The sequence below is a fragment of the Pteropus medius genome, unplaced genomic scaffold (genome assembly GCF_902729225.1).
Source record: "Pteropus medius unplaced genomic scaffold, Ma_sr-lr_union100, whole genome shotgun sequence".
Classification (NCBI taxonomy): Eukaryota; Metazoa; Chordata; class Mammalia; order Chiroptera; family Pteropodidae; genus Pteropus; species Pteropus medius.
In genome coordinates, this window is record NW_024352149.1 from 4,178,515 (window position 1) to 4,200,090 (window position 21,576).

The 21,576-nt window shown below is 36.8% G+C and overlaps 1 protein-coding gene across 5 annotated transcripts in view; it reads right to left on the reverse strand.

Annotated features, from left to right (window-relative positions):
* Positions 1 to 909: 909 nt before the first annotated feature.
* The window catches only part of STX11 (syntaxin 11), a 44,144-nt gene continuing 23,477 nt past the window's right edge, over positions 910 to 21,576 (reverse strand). For all 5 annotated transcript variants that reach the window (XM_039846984.1, XM_039846986.1, XM_039846987.1 and 2 more), the window contains one exon: positions 910 to 3,071. In XM_039846984.1, the coding sequence (XP_039702918.1) occupies positions 2,203 to 3,071 (869 nt within the window). In that variant the 3' untranslated portion in view covers positions 910 to 2,202. The remainder of the gene's footprint in view (positions 3,072 to 21,576) is intronic.

The following is a 21,576-nucleotide window of genomic DNA, read 5'->3' on the forward strand; positions in this document are numbered from 1 at the left end:
TATATCTGTTTTACAAATGTGGAAACTGAGGCGCAGAGACATTAAATAGTGTGCCAAGTCATATAGCTAGTGTGAGGCAGAGTCAGGATTTAAAATGAGAGAGCTCCTGAATCTGTGCTCTTAACCTGAAAACACACCCAGATAGTTACTAAAAAGAAGGAAGAAAAATTCGTGCCTTCTCACAGGCAATTCACTGATCAATTAGTATATCAAAGTGCAGTTTTTATCCAACTTTCCAGTGTGAAATACGGGGAATTAAAAAATACACAGAGCCAGCAAACTCGTTTACTTTTATGAATGTTTCTAAGTAAAGAAAATGCTTTATGGATTTAAACAAGTCAAATGCATGAACTATCCTCTCTCGTGGAAACTAGCTGGTGGTCTGTATTTACAATATCTCTTCTGTACCATGAAAGACATAGCAATGGAATTGTGTGAAGACTATTTTTTTTTTAGGGAAAGGGAATTAGGTCAAATAAGGTCAAAGGTGAAACATATCCCTGGAGTTAGCTGAGAAAGAACTCAGGAGAAATATGAGAAGAGCCGGGTGGGACTTGGTTTCCACAATTCTTATATTTAACCATGAAATTAAAATTCGATGCAGTGCTAGATTTTCATGGTCAGAAGCAGGCTAGTCAGTGAGTTCCAAAGAGTTCACACACCCTTCTTTCTACTCCTTTTAAAATTTCACTGTCTGAAGGATCTGAGAATTATAGCCGCTGAATAAATTCGCTCATTTATTAAATAATGAGTAGAAAGAGTTCAGAGTTGACTCAGAAGAAAGACAGGAAACACGGTAAATATGGGTAAGGGCATTAAAAGTTTGCAAATGAAACCAAATCTCCAAAGCATGACGATTTTGCTAAACTATGGTAATTCAGGAGAGAAAAGAAAATACCCCAATGTGAATTCCTTTTCATTTTTTTATTCTCTATTCAAAATTCCATCCAGATGTTTTGTAGCCTTAAGTTGCTAGTAAAAAAATTTTTTAAAAATAATAATTGAAAAAGTAAACTGATCAAAACTTAAATGGTCAAGACACAAATACATAAAAGGGATATTTATAATGTAATGTTTATTAAACTAACTTAAAAACAGGATTATTTTAAATTACTCCGTTTCAATGCATGAAAGGAATGGTACACAGTAAAATAAAAGTAATATTTCAAAGAATGTTATTTTATTATCTCTAGTTCTGTATGCATTTTCAGCCTTTGACATCTGTCTTTATCACAGAATTAAAGTTTTGACTCTAACTTGACTGGAGACGCAGATGGGAGTGAGACGAACTCAAAACAAGAAAATTAACACCAATAACCAATAAAAGTGTTTTTCTTGATATTTATGTATTTACAAAAGTAAAAACCAATTAATTAGTCATTATGTACATTCATTAGTTAATATTAGTAAATATTAGTACTTCACATTTACATATATATGTGCATTTGTAATAAGGTACAAAAGATAAATTTTAAATTATTTTTATTTATGAAAAATATATAAAATGTGACTAATACATACTTCAAGTTGAGTGCTCATTCAATATTCAGTGCTTAAAAATATTTGGGAAAAAAAAATTCCCAAATACACTTTGATGAAAGATATTAAAAGTGAAGAGATAAGGAAAAAGAATGAGTGTCAAATGTGATTTTAATAAGTAGGGGAGGTGAGGAGAAAGAAGATCTATATCTAGACAAGAATCACATAGCATAAACCAGATGAAGAATGGGAAATGAAAGAAGTACAATTTTTCCCAAGGTCAATTTCATGTGAAATTGAACAGAACCAAGATACTTTCAGGATAGTGTAAATGAATTTAAGTTTTAATAATGAGTTCACTATTAGCCAGTGCAGAATTGACTTCCTCCTAGAGTTTCGTTAGGAAACATGCCTTGGACATTTACCCTACAATACGCTAAATCGTCAGTCAGTTCTTCACTTGGCTTCTGTTAAGATAAGGGTGCAACGCGCCATATAATGACCCCACACAACTTCAGTGGGTGTCTGTTCTTACTGAAGAAATATCCGACAGCATCGACCATCTTCCCAAGCATGGGCTGGGTTGGAATTCTTGGACCTCAAGTTTCTTTTTTCTCTAAAGATCGAGGTCCACAGGGTTTGGGACAACTCACTCTAGTGAAGAGGGTCCCCAAATCTTTCCCAGCGCACTTTGGGAAGCGCATGATGGCCCAGGCCAGCCTGCTAGTTGAGGCAGGGGCAGCAGAAGCAGCAGATGGTCCGGCAGGGGTTTTTCCTCTTGTACTGCGCGGCCTTGATGACCTGCGCCTTGGCCTGGCCGGTGTAGTCGAGGGTCTTCTCCACATTGAGCTCGATGATGTTCAGGGTTTCCTCCTGCTCCTCCACCAGCACGGCCATCTGCAGGAAGAGCTTGTGAATATCACGGATGCGGTTCTCCAGCTGCAGCAGCTCGCGGTGGCGGCTCTCGATCTCGTTGAGTGCTGCCCGCGCGCCCTTCACGTCGGCCAGCAGGTTCTCTGAGAACACGTCCCACTTGCCCTGCTCGAACATGTCCTCGATCTGGTCGCCGGAGACGTCCTTGCCCATGATTTCCAGCTGGCGCTGGATGCGGATCTTGCAGTTGTCGCGCTGCTTCATCTCGGCCTGGTTGTACTCGTGCATGGCGCGCTGGAAGTTGCGGGTGAGCGCGCTGTACTGTGAGCGTAAGATGCGCGCCACCGCGGAGTGCGGGCCATGCTGGGCCTCCGCCTCCTCGCTCAGCACCTTCATGGCACACAGCTTGCGGTGGATGCTCTCCCCTCGGGCCTTGATGTCCTTGGCAATTGAGTTGGTGTCTCTCTTGATGCTGCTGAGACGCCGCATGGACGTGAGGAAGCGGGTGTTTTGCTTTCCTAGCCGCTTCACGTCGGCGGTCAGATGCTGGTTTTCATTCTGAAGGTCCTGGATGTCTTGGTACAAGGACTGCAGAATGTGGTCTGTCTCAAACACGATGTCTTCGTGGGGTGAGTTCAATTCATTGTCCTCTTCTGGGAACTGCTGGTCATACTGCTTGGATAACTCTAGAAGGTCTGAGAGCCGGTCCTTCATTTTGCCTGCAAATAGAGATACTGAGGTTAAATTCCTTGAGTGAGAGTCAAATATTTGCACTGAGGGAACTGAAGTTTAAAATAAAGAAATGTTCTGCTTAACACTCCCAATTCTTTATTCCCGGGTGTAGGTACTAAATGCATGAAAGGAGCTAAATGTTCTATGGCATTTTGCTTACAAGTAAAAGACTAATGTGACTGAGTCATGAACACAGTTGTTTTTACAGCCTGTAGGTGTCTGCAATTCAATATTACAGGTGCCCGGACCCCAATTAGCAATACAAAATTTTAGATTGCAGTGGGAATCCATCTCTTGCTTTAAATTCCCCCATAATCACAAGTCGAAACACACAGAGAAAAAGGAAAATATAGGAAGACTTACAAAGATAAAAATTTTTAATAAAAAGAATTAATTTACAAGGCTTTGGGGCCAACTCTAACTGTTGTCTATTTTATGTCTATTTCAGCACTGGTCGCCATCTCAGTTCTGTACATCATAACAGTTCTTAAAATGATTACTATATAAATCATGGTTTAAATTTTTAACACTCTTAAAAGTGTTAAAAAGTAAAACATGCTTGAAGTAAAACAACAAAAAAATATACAAAGACAAAAATCTAGTAAGGACGTATAAAATCTGGAAGTTAAAATCTCCTTGCTCTCCGCCCAGTATCACTGATACATATATCAGTTTAGTGCTTGTTTAATACTCGGTGCTTAGAAATGTTTGAGGGGAAAAAAAAGATATATGCTAATGGAAGATATTAAAAGTGAAAGGGATAGGGAAATAGTTAAGTTTAATGTGATTTTAACAAGTAGGAGAGGTGAACAGAAAGAAAATCTACATCTAGGCGGGAATCATATAGTGTAGCCCAGATAGAGTCAGAAATGAAAGACGTAGTTTTTCCCAAGTCCCTAGTGGTAAGCGTCGTTAACAAAGCTGCTTTAAAAAAAAAAAATTTTATATGGAAAAATTTCAGTCATACACAAGCTTAGTAAAAATTATATAACACACTCCATTTATCCACACAGCAGCAATATTTTCCCGCTTTCAATGGCTTTTTGAAACAAGTTGGCAGCTCAAGTAGAATTTCTATGTTTTTGTAAGGGTGGTTATGATCATTTCCCTGCTTAGCAAGGCAAAATAATGTTCTCTCTGCCCATATAGCTAATATGTATCAGGTGCTTACTGTAATGCCAATAATGAATTTCTAGGCACTTTTCATGTGATATCCTCTTTCATCTTCATACAGACTCCATGCAGTAGGCATTGTCATTATCAGAGTTGGTAAGTGAGCATAAGAAGATGAAGGAACGTACTCGAGGTCACCAGTAAGTGAATATTTGGGATCCACTGTACCCCACTTAATCACTATACTCAACTATCTTCAGCAAATGTATAAAAGTGAGTCATGAAGAACTTTACTATTAAACAAGGAAATACAAATTGAACCACTGAGAAAATACCTTTTGCTCTCCGAGTTGGAGGGAATTTCTTTTAAATTTAGTTTTTAATTACAGTTGACAATATTATTTTCATGTGTATGACAGTGACTTGACATTTATATACCTTACACAGTGATCACCAAGATAAGTCTAATAACCATCAGTTATTATTATACTAATGACTATATCCCCTATGCTGTACCTTACATCCCATGATTTGTTTTATAATCAATAGTTTGTATTTGTTAATCCCCTTCATCTTTTCGCTATCTGGCAACCATTAGTTTGTTTTCTGTATCTCTGAGTTTGTTTCTGTTTTGTTTGCTAATTTGTTTTGTTTTCTAGAGTCCACATATAAGTGAAATCTTATAGTATTTGTCTTTCTTGGTCTGACTTATTTCACTTAGCATAATACCCTCTAGGTCCAACCACATTGTCACAAATGGCAAGATTTCATGGCTGCGTATATACATATACATAACACATCTTCTTTATCCATTCATCTATCAAGTGCTACCTAAGATGCTTCCATATCTTGGCTATTGTGAATAAAGCTGCAAGGAACATAGGGATGCATATATCTTTTTGAACTAGTGTTTTCGATTTCTTTGGATAAATATCCGGAAGTGGAATTGCTAGGTCATATGGTAGTTCTAGACTTAATTTTTCGAGGAATCTGAATACTGTTTTCCATATTGACTGCACCAGTTTACAATCCAAACAGTGCATGAGGGTTCCCTTTTCTCTACATTTATTCTTTGTTGTCTTTTTGATAACAGTCATGCAGATAGATGAAGTTGTATCTCATTTGCATTTTGTAGTTTCTCTTAACTTTTAATAATTTCCATTAGAATATACTTTTTTTCCCTCAAACATTTCTAAGCACCGAGTATTGACCAAGCACTAAACTGAAGTACATTATCGGTAGTTTTGATTTGCATTTCTTTGATGATTAGTGATGTTGAACATTTTTTCATGTCTGTTGGCCATCTACATGTCTTCTTTGGAGAAACGTCTATTCAGGTCCTCTGCTCATTTTTAAAATTGGGTTGTTTTTCTGATTTTAGTTGTATAAGTTCTTTATATATTTTGGATATTAACCCCTTATTGGATATATCATTTGCAAATATCTTCTCCCATTTGAAAGGTTGCCTTTTTGTTTTGTTGGTGGTTTCCCTCACAGTGCAAAAACTTTGTAGCTTGAAGATGTCCCATTTGTTTATTTTTGCTTTTGTCGTCTTTGTCCTAGGAGATGGATATATATATATATATATATATATATATATATATATATATATATATATATATACACACATATACATATATTTAAATTACTGCTAAGGCCAATGTCAAAGAGTTTAATGCCCATGTTTTCCACTAGAAATTTTATATCTGGTCTTACATTTAACTCTTTTATCCATTTTGAGTTTATTTTTGTATATGGTGTAAGAAAGTGGTCTAGTTCATTCTTTTGCATGTGGTTGCCCAGTTTTCCCAACACTATTGAAGAGACTGTCTGTACCCAACTGTATATTCTTGCCTCCTTGTTGTAGGTTAATCAACCATATATGCATTGGTTTATTTCTGGGTTCTCTATTCTGTCAAATTGATCTATTGTCTGTTTTTGTGCCAATGCAGACTATTTTGATTACTATAACTTTATAGTATAGTTTGAAATCAGGGCGCTTGATATTTCCCACTTTGTTCTTCTCAGGATTGCTTTGGCTATTCAGGGCCTTTTGTGGTTTCAAACAAATTTTGTAATTATTTGTTCTAATTCTGTGAAAAATACTGTTGGAATTTTCATAAGGACTGCATTGAATCTATACATGGCTTTGGGCACTATGGACATTTTAACAATATTGATTCTTCCAATCCATGCGTGAAATGTCTTTACATTTATAAATTTTTTTCCTTTCCTATATAGAAATCTTATTTTTAGTTTTGGCCTTTTTCTTTTCTGCTTACAAAAGTTCCTTTAATGTTTCTCATAGTTCTGGTTTAACTCTCCTTGAGTTTTTGCTTGTCTGGGAAACTGTCTCTCTTTCAATTCCGTCTATTGACCTTCCTATCTCACCATGATGAATAAGGTAATAAACTTTAGTATATTGTATTCATAAAGTTGCTAAAATAAATCCTGTTTTGATTCACACAGAGATGAAGAATTCAAAAGAAAATTTACAACCAACTACCAGAAATCTGCTATCGAATTTTCTTTTCAGGCATGCATATCATCTGTCCTGAGAACTAGATCCCATGAGGAAGGAAGGGGAAGTTTCACAAGCCTTACTCCATTGGGCAATCAGAATTTATGTAAGAGAAAACAAAAGAACAGACAGATGATGACAGCCCAGTGGCTCTCAGACTCTAGGAGGCAACAGAATCTTCTGGAGAGCTGCACACATTACAGGGGCCTAGAGTTTCTGATTCAGATGGTCTGGATGATCTCCAAGTGATTCTAAGCACACTCAAATTTGTGACCCATTCCATAGACACTTATCATGGCAGCTTTTTATTTATAAACATCATGCAGTTTCCAAAACTTTAACAGTCCCCAGGTTGGGGCAGTCTTACTGAGCAAACAATCAAGTTTCAGAAAGATACAGAAAGATTCAGAAAGATAGGGAAAGAAAGGTTTGGAAAGCATGTTTGTAACTACCTCAGAAGATCAATGAGCGGGGGTAAAAACTACATAAATAACCTATACTCTGGGTGCTACTAAGAACAGCCATGAAAGTCATTGTTCTCTACTTCCTTCTAAGAGAACCAGTTATAAGTGCAATGCATATTCACATCTCTGGCCATAAAAGAGAGGCTTTGTGCCTACTTATTCTAAGGGGAACAAGAAAAAAATTGTTCATGCATAGTTATGGGCTAAACTGTACACACACACCCCCAATAACAAATTCATACGTTGAAGCCCTAACCCTAATACCTCAGAATGTAACTGTATTTGGAGATAAGATCTTTGAAGAAAGAATTAAGTTAAAAGGAGGTCTTTATACAATCCCTACATTATACATTAAGCATATTTTGCCTATTACCAGGAAACAAAACATTTCCCTGTTTCACAGCAATATGGTAAAGTTACGTTTGCAAGTTGGGAGAAACTTCAGACATGGAGATGCACAATGCACAGCAGGGCAATATGCAAATCATGTGAGGTTTACTGTGGAGATGAACTTGTAGATTACAGAAAGGGAACAAATCCAAAAGCAGAGAAGGGCCTTCCTTTCTGTACTTATGACAAAGAAATGGTTTAGAGCCTATTCCTCTGTAATGTGAGTTCAGAAAGTTTAGTTCTCATTTTAATAGGAACTAAAGTACACATTTAGACACACACACACACACACACACACACACACACACACACACACAAATTCAGCTATTAGCGAAACGAAAAAGATCTTGCCCCAAGATACATGTTTCCAATGAGGACTTCTGAGCAGTGACTCCTGTACCTCCATGATAAAGTACCCACATTCTGATTTTCAGATATTATCATCTGTATCTCCTAAGTCCTGATCTTACACCAATTTTTTAAGTCTTCTTGAAAGAAAATGGTGATTACAAGTCAGAATGTGCCTTTATACATAGGTTCACCACAGGTTCACATGGCACCTTAATTAGTCTTTGACTAGGAACCATAGGACATCTTTGTGAAAGCTAAAAGAGTACCCCTTCCTCCTGGTGGATGAAGCTCTGTATCAGGACACAGAGCCCGGTGAACTGCACATAAATGGATTTCCAGCCCCTCATGTCCCTGTGGCCAGGCACCCTTGTGCTGGGCTGCACAGGACAGCCCTGTGTGGTCACCCTGAATGCACTGTTCTTGACCACCTCATCCAGTCCCTCCTAGAGACACCACAGACAGATGTCAGGTCATGCCAGGAAATCCCATAGGTCCTGTGTCACAGTAATTCAGCAGTGACTCTTTAGGACACACCCGAGTCACACAACTCTTACAGGGCAAGGAGTGCACTTTCACAAACAGGTTGATTCAGATCCATAAATAATAATTTCATTCAACTGAGTAAAACCCGCCATTCTGTTCCATTTCTTGATTTTATAAAATATAACATGTCTAAGAGGGGGGAGAAATATTTGAATTTCTAAAAATTATAAGCTAAGAAAAAAAAAGGACTTATCTTCTTGCTGCTCTAAAGTTGATTAAAAAACAAAAACAAAAAACATGCATTGGGTCTAAAGTACATTGGGAAGAACACATTTAATAGTTTAATTTCTTGGGGTTCACTCAAAGCACAGTTTGAGAAGTTGAAGAGTAATAATCGAAATGGATTATAATTATAAAAAATCATTTAAAAATGTCTCTTGTTTCCTCTCTCTTCTAAAGTCAAAAGTGGAAAGGAGCTTTTCCAAAAGATTTTTTTGGGAAAGTCTAATCTAAAAGAGCAGATAGTCCCCACTTTTTGGCCATTCTATTTATTTGTTGCTCCCTAACAACTTTCCCTTTTCAGTTCCCTCAATCAGAATTTTCTGCCAGTGCCTGAGGAGAAGGCGTCAGTCCAATATGCATAGTCAATAAACAGCCAGTGGGCAGTCAAGATTTTACTTATAGCAACATGCTTTCAGATGCATTCTGTAGAAATGCATCTGAAAGCATGTAAATCAAAGCAGCTACTCCTGTATTTGATCCATACATTCTGCTCTACAGCTAATATTTATTAGGCATGTACAACATGTCAAGCACTGTGTAGTCTCCTATATGGGCAATTAACCTCATTCCCATTTTACAGGTGAGGAAACTTGATGCCTAGTGAATTTAAGCAACTTGCCTAAAGGCACACAGTTAAGAAATGTGGAGCTGAGATCTGAATCCAGAAAGTCTGACTTGAAACTCTGACTTGAGAACCACAAAGCTACACTAGCTTTTTTTTCCTGAGCCTTCCCCCAAAAGCTTCTGAAATATTTAATCTGATAGAGAACTTATTTTCTGTCTAAGTCCATTTGAGCTACTATAACAACATACCACAGATTGGGTAGTTTATAAACAACAGAAATTGATTTCTCACATTTCTGGAGACTGAAAGTCTGAGATCAGGATACCAGCATGGTCAGTGTCTGTGTCTAGTGAGGGCCCACTTCCTGGTTCATAAATGTTCATCTTCTTGCTATAACCTCACATGACAAAAGGGGCAAGCAAGCTCTCTGCGGCCTCTTGTATAAGGACACTAATCCCACTCACGAGGGCTCCACTCTCATGACCTCATCATCTCCTAAAGACCCTACCTTCTAACACCATCACCTTGTGGGGTTAGGATTTCAACATATAACATGTGAGGGACACAAACAGACCACAGCATTTCCTCATTGAGGTTTCATATTTGGAACAATTATTAGTATCTAATAACCTAAATCTAATTGAATATATAGAAATCTTTTCACCATTTAAGACCATTACCTTCTTTCCCACAATAATTTCTTCATAGCAGAATATCTCAAACACTGTGATGTTTCAGTTATTAGATCACTCAGGCAGTAACTCATCACAACTTTCCACAAGTCCACAGAATTATTAAGGCTCACAGATAATTCTTCTATAATATTCACCGTGGTTATGACTGACCCAAGATTGTTGAAATCACAAAGCACTAGTACTTGGACACAGAATTTTTAGAGTCAGGGGCATAGAAGTGAGGAAATGCTAGCAGATGAGCTTGCTAAGGGAGAAAATAAAGACAAGGGTGCTCCAGGGTCAAGGGTCAAATAATCTATATGAGCCCTTCCAATCTTATCTGCATTAGCATTTATAAACGAAGTTGTTGCTCTATCATACAACTGCTTTGGATTTGGCTGTGGAATGTGAAGCAAGCTTTTGGCTGGAAAATATAAAAGGAATCTATGTAGAAAGAGAAAATGATGAAGAATTAATTTTGAGTCCAGTTTGAAACTGTGCATGTCTTTGAACAAATTTTATATTTCATAACTATTCCATGGAGTATTTTTTTAAAAAAGATAAATCAATAGTTTCTAGAATCATTAATGACTTTCTTTTCCAACTCATAATACCAGTTAAAGGCAATACCACAGAATTTTTACATTTCTTTTTGTTTCTTTTTCTCTTAGACAAAGTCCTTTGAGCTACTGATTCTAATCCTGTTGACTGGTTATTCCTCTTCAATTATCCAAGGAAACAAATTATGATTTTTGGCTGCAGAAAAAGCTTGGTTATCCAACATCATCCACACATAAGGGTTTTCCACATCAAGGACTTTTACCTAACTGAAGTTTCTCTCTTCAAATGGGAAAGGTGTTCACTCATTTTTTGTTGGAAATCCTCCTCTAAAATGCAGTGATATATACTTCATTGCTTCCTTAACGAGAGGACACTGGACATGATTTATTGATGACTAAAATTGTCATTATTAACATCTTTGAACTGTGTGGTGATGCACTTTTGTTTGTTTTAAAATGTTTTTCTTCCTTCAGGGTTAAAATGTCAAACCCTACCTCAGTTATCTCCATATACTGCTACCAACCTTCTTCTCATTCCTCTTACAGGTTTTAGTAGACTAAGAAATTAGATAAAAACCAAGCATTTAATAATGGTAAGCTATAGGTAGGTCAGCAAACTTCTAGAGTCAAACCTACTAAGTAAAGCAAGGAAGTAAAAACTAATTTCAGAGACAAACTAAGTGTCCAATATGAACCAGTCTTTGTACTAGACATTCGATATACATAATCAAATATACACTTGATATACATAACCAATACTGTTCACAGTAACTTTGTGAGGAGGGTAACATAATTTTCAATTGACTAATAACTAGATCCCCAAAAAGGTAAGTTCCTTATCTAATCTATCCCATTAGTAAGATAAAAGGCTGGGATTTAAGGTCACATCTGTCCAGAGGCCATGTCGATGTTTTGTCCACTCAATCCTGCATTGAAGCTGTGTGACGACTTCATGGTATGTGGTGTTAGTGTTGTTAAGAAGAAACATTCTTTCCCACTCTGACTTTTTCTTCCTGTATGTGTTCCACTCCACCTCCTCCAGCCAAGGGGCATGGATTCTTTATCTGACTGGTGAATCTGGAAGGGGAAATTGTCCATGGTAACCTAGCCTCATCCTCCTTCTTTCTCTTGGAATTGGGCTCACCAGAGAGAATCTGTGTTCTCCTCTGCTTGGCTCCTGGGTGGGAGTCAGCTAGTGGGGAAGGGAGGTCCGTCTAATTCACTGAGTGTTTCTGGCTGCATATAAGGTTCTGCAAGAGAGAGATGAGCTAAAAGATGAATTAATTGAGGAGAATTGTTTAGAGAAAATAGAGAAGAATCAGAACTCATGAGATTATAAAATAAAACCTTTTACCTCTCCATCCTCTTCAGCTGGAAGAAAAGATTCTGGTACTAAGAAATGGCCTCAGAGTAAAGACCTTTTTAAAAGTTAAGGTGGTGCCTAGTAGCCTTTCTCACCTGGATAAAAGGAGCTCTAAGACTCCTGAAGGTGTTGTCCCATAACAGCCTGACACTTGGCCCAAAGTAGAGATCTGTCTGACTTGAAAAAAACAATTGTGGATGTGGGTTTTAGGGGTATTGATCCTATGGAATTCTTAGGAAATCCACAGTTTTTAAGAGAGTTACACTGACAAGCTCAGGAGCATGACCTAAATGTGACAGAAACCATTCAAAGGAAAAGAGCCCTCTGTGTACTTGACTTTCTATGAGCAGGAACTACGCAAAGGAAGCTATTTAGAAACAAAAATCAGCCATATCTTGTGGGAAAGGAGAATGTTTCAGAGGGTGGAGCCAAGAGCCGTGGAGAACTATCCACCAGTGAGCCACCCCTGAGGAGCAGAACTGGGTCCTCATCAAGGAGCATCCCCTGGCCCAGGAGCGGGGGCACCTACCAGCATGGACTTGGACAGTACTGTGGACCAGTGATTGCTCTCTGTATTTTGTTTGTGTGTGTTTTTTTAATGGATTATATATTTTAGTTATTCTTTCCCTATTTCACAATTTCTGTTGGGTGTGTATGGAGAGATACCTTATCTTTTTAGTTCACTACTTAAGGATCAAGAGGATACATATCTGAAGCAATATATCTGAGATGTCATATCTCTATCCAGAAATGATAAAAATCATGAACAAGCCTCTGGACTTAGAGGCTGATGCCATAATGAGGTAAGACTTCTGGGAACCCTAGGATGACACTGAGCATATTTTCTTGTAGGAGACATGTGAATAAATTTTGCCAGAAGCCGACTATACTTGAGTGCGAAAAATGGCCAGAAATTCTTAGTGGTATCTCTGAACAAGAAGTTGTATCAAATTCTCTACCTTTTGATCTGGGTTTGGCCACGAGACTTGCTTCGACCACAAGGACAGGAGAAAACACAATGCAAGCAGAAGTCTCAACAGCTCTAGCTGTCCTCTCTTACTAACGAGAACGCTGAAACCACTATGTGAGGAAGCTCGGACTAGCCTCCTGGATGATGAGGACCACATGGAGAGAGAGGCCAGCCTCCAGGCGACCTTCCACACAGCTGTATGACTGAGCCCAGGTGAGCCAAGTGAAAGAATCACCCAGGACTTACTCTCTGCCACAGACTTTTGTAGAAGCTTTATATGGGTTATCTCATTTAATCCTTACAACCATGAGAAATAACAACAATTGCGGGTGGTTTGTTATACTGACAAAGCAAACTGATACACCCCTATTTAGGTTTCTCTATTCCCCATAATGTGTACTCTTATTTAAAGAGGACCTAGGAGAATGACGTGAGTCATGGATAAATCATAATTTGGAAAGTAAATGCTCATGCATTTAAAACAAAAGATTATTGCTATCATTTAAAAACACAAACCTAAGCAGCATGCATCAAATACTTGTCCTGATGATGTATGTCACCCACTGGATGATCACGGCCAAATTACACACCTTGATTTTAATGCAGTATACATTTATAATATTCCATTCATTTTGTATAAAAACATTACTATAAACCATATACACAAAAGGCATGTGTTTCTGGACATCAAGGACAGCCTTCCTTTCCTTTTGAGAATTGTGGTCTTAAGCATGGTAAGGAGGAAAAAAAGTGCTAAAAAAACATTATCTCACATGCAAGCAGGCTCTGCAGAAAGGCTCTGCAGACACTGTTTGATATTGCAGTGTGCTCGCCAGGCAGGTGTCTTTGAGCACTGGAGGCAGGACAGCACACAGACACTGAGCATTTTTAACCTTGGCTGAGTTTCTGTCTGATAAAAGGTTCTGAAACCGGAAGAGCTAGTTTTGAAATGGAGGTAGATAGTTCTAAGTGTATCATAAGTCTACTGTTTAGATCGCCACAATAAAGAACACTGGACGGGCAAAATGCAACTTCCCAACATGACCCCACTGCCATGTTTCAAACCTTCTTTTGACATCTAAGACTGCACCACAGCCATTTCTTGCTATTATACTAAAAAGAATAGAAATTAGTGGGATGTGAAGTAGGTTTCTAAGGAACATCAGAAGTTGATTATGGCCCTGTTAATCTTTCAGCGTGTGAAAGGCTTTCAGGATACTTCTTTCAGAGTTGTAGAATCTGCTTAGAGCTCCACATCTATTAGGGAATTGTAAGAAAGTGGCCAAGTGTTGAGCCTGGGGAGATATTCAAATCTCAACTCTGTCACCACTGGGCCTTGGCTACCTCACTGGTTTCAGTGTCTCTAGCAGTAAGAGGGCAATGAGTAATACATGACTACTTTTAAACCTCTGCTATGTCACGTTTCTTTGTAGTCGCCTTCTCTATACCTTATCTTCCCCATGTATAATACCTACTGTGTAGGACAGTGAAGAGAATTACATGAGGTAATCCAGGTAACGCTCTTAGAATAGTGTCTGGCAGAGTAAACATTCTATATGTTACTCATTATTTTCTATTCTGTGCTGTTAATTCACTCAAAAAAGTAATGTAGATTCAGGAGCTATTGTATAAATAGTGGGTTTGCTAATGTACTACCAACGGTTTATTACCCATCTCATCTATAATCATAAGTGAACGCTAACATCTATGCATTACTATGTTATTTAGAGTTTTAAATTACTTTTGTTCCAATTCTTTTATTGTAAAATCTTTTTTCTTTTTTTGAATATGAAAGCAACTCGTGTTCTTTGTGGGGCAGGGAAAGAGAGGAAGAAGAAGAAATCAAATGATACCGAACTATTTTACACTGAAATAAAAAATTTCACATCATCGAATACTACTACATATAACAATTACATAAATTACCAATGACCAAGTCAAATACATAGTCTTCCAAATTCTTTTCTCGTCTAGAAGGTTGTCAATACTTAAGAGACAGCATTGTTCAGAAGAACTGATGTCGATACTGTGAAATGTAGAACATTTCCCTGGTAAACCACAGGAGTCCTCTGAGGTTTCTCCCTGCCAGGGGCATCTCTCAGGGCAGGTCCCACTGTACTTTAAACCACCAGCATTTTGTGAAATCAAGTAAAAAGGAACACCAAAGGCAACGTGGAATGGGAAAGGAAATTCTAAACTTGAAGATAATCTTCATGTTTTGCTTTCATGTTTAAGAATCTCAAGGTGGTTACCCCGATTCCACACATCCCGAAGTCTCTGAGTCTGGAAGTGTTTCATCCAGCCTGAGTACTGCTTTCTTTAAGACTTAGTGTTTATAAAGTCAGTGGCTAGGTTTTATTGTGGGAGCAGATTAACAATTTTAATTCAATAAGTATCCATCAAACATACAAAGGTAAGCTCTATTCCCCAACATACCCCATTACTTAGGTTGTGTTGTTAGTGATGGCAGGGTTTGTTTTATTTTCTAGTCAGATACAGGAACATGTAGGAAAGAAATTTTGCTCCTCAATTAACTGATATGATTCCTGAAAGCAAATATGATGCAAGAGAAGGTGCTACTGCTCCTTGAGAAACTACTCCTTAAGAAACATGTGCAGACCATATAATCTAAAATGACGTTAAAACCAAACAACCATTCTATTTTCAGTTTCTATATTATTTCTATAATTCAAGGGACAGACTATTAATGTCTTATATTTACTCAGAACCTCAGGAAAGTATGAGTTAGATGCCTTGCAATAACTGTATAAAAGAGGGCTAACGAAACAAACTAACTTATCATAATGAAAATTTTTATTTCAAAGTGAACATCTCATGAAGGTGGTTCAAGATGGTGGTGTAGGAATATCCTGAATTCATCTCCTTCCAAATACATACCAAATCTACAACCACAGATAGATCTATCCTCCCTTCAAAAGATCTGAAAACTAGCTGAACAGCTCCACTACAACAAAGGATAAAAGGACCACATTGATATGCATGGGTGAGGCGGAGACTTGGTCTTGCCAAAAACCCTGCCCTGGGTGTGATGACCCACAGTCAGGAGGGATTGCACAAAGACAAGGCATCTTGCTGAAGAGGGAAGGATTTGTGCCCAAAAGGAGGTAAGGAATAGAAAGTGTTCGCACACAGACTCATTCACGCCAGGACCCAGAGCAAAGGCAGCAGTTTAAAAAGCACCTAGAACATACATGAAGGTTGATTCATTAGCTAATCTTACAGCATGTGCTGGAGGCACAGGGGTCTTTTGGGACTTTCTCCTGGGACAGAGGTGCTGGTAAGCAGCAAATCATATATCCAATATCAAATTTCAACAAGGACACTACAAGAAAAGAAAATTACAGGCCACGATCCCTAATAGACATAGATGCAAAAGTCCTCAACAAAATATTAGCAAACCAAATTTAATAATATATTAAAAGGATCATGTGCCATGATCTAGTGAAATTTATTTCAGGGATGCAAAGATGGTTCAACATTTACAATCTATTAATGTGATATACCACATTAACAAAATGAAAGATCAAAATCATGATCATCTCAATACATGCAGAAAAAGCATTTGACAAAATTCAACATCTTACGATAAAAATTATCAACAATGTGGGAATAAAGGGAACATAACTTAATAAAGACCATATATGACAAACCCACAGCTAACATCATACTCAACAGTGAAAAGCTAAAAACTTTTCTTCTAAGATCAGGAACAAGACAAGAATACTCGCTCTTGCCCTATTATTCAACATAGTAATGAAAGTCCTAGCCAGATCAATTAGGCAAGAAAAAAATAAAAGGTATTCAAATTAGAAAGGAAGAAGTAAAACTGTCACTATTTGCAGATAACATAACACTATTTATAGAAAAATGAAAGCATGGTGATTATGTATATTCTATTCGGTGAGGTAGATAATATGCTTTTGTGAATGTTGCCATTAGTTACTAAATCCACCATGAACTTTATTTCCATTATCCCTGCTAATGAAAAGTTTTCAAAGTTATTTACAAGAAAAACAATCTCAGGATATAAAATAAATTCCAGTTTCTAAGCTATCCTTAAATAGTTTCAGACATAAAGCAAAGTGAAGTGATTTTGTACTTGAAGACAATCACTATGAAATGAAATAAAAGGAAAAATAACCATAAACCATTAATCTAAATAAAGACAAAGACTTCCTCAAAAAGAAAAGCCTAAAGACTCCACCAAAAAAACTGTTATAACTGATAAATGGATTCAGTAAAGTTGCAGGATACAAAATCAATATCCAGAAATATGTTGTTTCTATACACTAGTAATAAACTGTCAGAAAGAGAAATTTAGAAAATAATCCCACTAACAATAGCATCGAAAACAATAAAATGCCTAGTTATAAACTTAACCAAGGAGGTGAAAGATCTGTACACTGAAAACCATAAGACATTAATGAAAGAAATTGAAGAAGACTATAAATGGAAGGATATACCATGCTCATAGATTGGAAAAATCAATACTGTGGAAATATCCATAGTACCCAAAACAATCTACATATTCAGTGGAATCCCTATTAAAATTCTAATGGCACTTTTCACAGAACTAGAACAAATAATTCTAACATTTGCATAAAACCACAAAAGACCCCAAATAGCCAAATCAATCTTGAGAAAGAACAAGTTAGAGGTATCACACTCACTGATTTCAAACTATATTACACAGGTATAGTAATCAAAACTCTATGGTATTGGCATGAAAATAGATTAATGGAATAGAATAGAGAGCCCAGAAATAAACCCATATATTTATGGTCAGTTAATTTATGACAAAGGAGCCAAGAATATACAATGAGGAGAGGACAATCTCTCAATAAGTGGTATTGGGAAAACTAGACAAACACATGCAAAGGAGTGAAACTAACCACTATTCTACACCACACACAAAAATTAACTCAAAATGGATTAAAGACTTGAATGCAAGATCTGAAACCATAAATCCTAGAAGAAAACATAAGCAGTAAGCTCCTTGACATTGGTCTTGGTGTTGAATTTTTGGATTTGACTCCAAAAGCAAAGGCAACAAAAGCAGAAGTAAACAAGTGAGACTACATCGAACTAAAAAGCTTTTGCACAACAAAGGAAACCGTCACCGAAATGAAAAGGCAACCTACTGAAAGGGAGAAAAAAAATTGAAAATCATGTATCTGATAGGATTAATATCCAAAACACATAAAGAATTCAAAATACTTAATAGTAATAAATAAATAAGTAAGTAAGTAAGTAAGTAAGTAATCCAATTAAAAATGCTTAGAGGATCTAAATAAACAGTTCTCCAAAGAAGATACACAGATGGTCAACAGGAACGTGAAAAGTTCAACATCACTAATTATCAGGGGCATACAAATCAAAACCACAATGAGATATTCTCACACATGTTAGGATGGCTAGTGTCAAAAAGATAAGAAATAACAAGTGTTGGCAAGGATGTGAAGGAGAGGGAACCCTCATACACTGGTGGCAGGAATGTAAAATGGTGCAGTCGCTATGGAAAACAGTACGAAGCTTCCTCAAAATTTAAAAACAGAACTACCATACAATCCAGCTATTCCATTCTGGGTATTTAATTGAAGAAAATGAAAACACTAATTTGAAAAGGTATATGCACCCCTATGTTCATTGCAGCTTTATTTACAATAGCCAAGATATAGAAACAACCTAAGTGCCCATCGATAGATGAATGGATAAAGCAGATGTGGTACATACATACAATGGAATATTATTCAGCCAGAAAATGAAATCTTGCAATTTGCAACAATATGGATGGACCCTGAGGGCATAAGTCAAACAGATAAAGACAATAGCATATAATTTAACTTATATGTGGAATCTAAAACAAAAAACAAAAAACAAAAAACAAATGAACAAATAAAACAAAACTCATGGATGCGGAGAATAGATTGGTGGTTATCAGAGGAGGAAGAAGGTGAAGAGGGTCAACTGTATGGTGATGGACGGTAACTAGGCTTCCTGCAGGCATCATTTTGTAGTGTATACAAAGATCAAATCATTATGTTGTACACCTGAAACTAATATAATGTTGTATAGCAATGTTACCTCAATTTAAAAAGTGAATACCTTACCTTATACCTATCAAAAGAGATAAACAACTCTGCAAAACAAAACCAACAAATGAACAAGAAGGAGCTGACCAAATTTCTTATATATTAACCCCAACATAAATGGTTCCATGCAGTAGTTGTGCTGTGTAGTACTATATAGAACCAACATCTATAGATGTTGAAAAAATAATTTTACAGACCTTTTAATAACAATAGAACTTAAATTTTTCCTCATAGTGGAACTTCTATTTTGGATAAAAGGGACATTGCACCTTGGCTGTTGTACTGGTAACATTCACAATTGGAATCAACGGGCAACTTCCTGTCTCACCCGAATTACAGTAAATTCTACAGCTAAAGAATAACTATTTGTTCTTTCATGCACAGATTACCAATATCCATGTAGAATAATTCCCAGAAACCATGAAATACATACAGTTTTAAATATCATAACTTCCATTTCTACTTTCTGTTGAGCATTCATCATAATTAGATTTTAACAGTATATTAAAATATCTCAATTCTGTTAGCCAAAATATACACAACACAATAGAAATGATGGCAGCTGTTAGGTTGATTTTATTTTTGCAAACCAAGTTAGGTATCCAGTTAACTAATTTTAAGTAACATTCATAAAATAGACTATGGGATTGATGTTCTTGTCCACAGCTTTCAGGACACATGTGTTTGCACAGGCTACTGTGACAGAGACTTACACGTGTTTATCCAATGAGTATTTAGTGAGTGTCTATTACATGCCAGGCAATATGAGAGGATGAGGTTAGCTCAGTGAGCAAAACAGACACGGTGTCATTCCCTTTAAAATATATTTTTTAGATAAAGAAACAAACAAAAAAGCTCATATAAAGCATTTTTAAAGAAAGAAATGAAAATTTCAGAAATGTGAAATAGATTTCTGAAATATTTAAAATACAGAGATAGCTAAAACCAAAACTGACTTGTACAGCTTCCTGTTCTCAACACATTTAAAGACAGAACTATGAAGATGATAAGAGAAATATATCTTCAGTATTTTGTGTAATTACAAAAATTTTCTTAATTTCAGTAACTGGTGTCAACTATGACACAAAGATGTAATAGCTTAGTGTTTAAAAGAGGCTGCAAAGTCAAATAAACCTGTGTTGGACTCCCAGCTCTGAGCAAATGGGAATAACACTATCAGTCTCAAGTAGTACTCAGTAAGGTGCCTGACACAGTGAGCGAATTCTCAAAAAATGCAATCCTTCCAGTTCAACTCATGTTGATAAACATACACTCTCTCCATGAATATCAAAAAGAAAATTTATAGATGATAGTTCAATTACTTACTTTTTATTTACTGCCTTCAATCTGTCCTGGCTTAAAGAAACTCCACTATGGCCACAACTGCCCTCCTTCTCGACATGCCCTCCAAACAGAGATGTCTCACCTTTCCCCTCTCCTATCAAATTCAAACTTACCCACTTAAACATAATCCCAGTCCTATGTTCCATCCTCTACTTTTTAAGGTAGTAAACAGCTATTTTGGTGAATATATCTGCTCTTACATATTAGTGGTTTAATATACTACTCAATCTAGAAAACACATTTGTATTTTTAAAGATGACTTCTATATTCTGGGCAAAATAGCAAATTAAGTGTTACTTTTGTTCCCTTTCAAAATCCCACTAAAGGAACTTTCAAAAAGGCATACACCAATTAGTATAAAGAATAGGAGACAAGAAAGCAGCAACAAAATTTTGGAAGTTATAAAGAAAATGGACAAATGATAATTAGCCTAGCAGATATAAGAAAATTGAATCCTAAGCTAACAGTGGAGAGGGTCAAGAAACAACCTACAGTACACCGTAAAATAAATACCCAAAGGCTCTGGAATCAGAAGTAAAGGCTGAGTACCTACGGAAAAGAGGTGGTGGGTTAACAAGAAATAAGATTTGATCAGAAGCCTTTTTAAGAATGAGAATATCCATTATTCCCTGTCCTACCCTGGCAGGAGAGAAGACAGGCTAGGTTCTGAATCGAGACTGGGTTAGAGACACCCAACCGAAAAGAGGAGAATTAAATGAAAGTTTTTAAGGAATGTTGGACCTCCAAGTCCTTTTCCTGCACTTACTGTACAGCACACTGACCTATGTCCTACAAGAAGGAAAATGGAAGCTCCTTTTCCAAAAAGTAAAAAGAAAGAAAGAAAGAAAAAGAGGTGAAAAATGACAGAGAAGAGATGAGGAATTTTGAGATCCAGTCCTTTAAATTCAAATTCTGAATAACAGGAATTCCAGAGAGAAGACATCGTATGAGCTGTAGAGAGAGAAACAGAGGGAGAGAGAGGCAGAGGCAGAGAGAGAGAGAAAGACAGAGAGAAAGAGATCACCTACAAAGCAGAGTCAAAACACTTTGGACTTCTACATAGCAACAATGGAAACTAACCATAATGGAATAATATCTTTAAAATATCTTTAAACTTTGAGGAAAATATATTTTCAACCCAGAATTTTATACTCAATAATTCTATACTCATCAATCATATATGAAAGTAAAAAAAAAAAGATGCTTTTAGACATACAAAGTCTCAAAAATGTTTCTCTCTCATGTTCTCTTTCTCAGGAAGAGACTAGGGAATACATTCCAACATAATAAGAAAGTAAA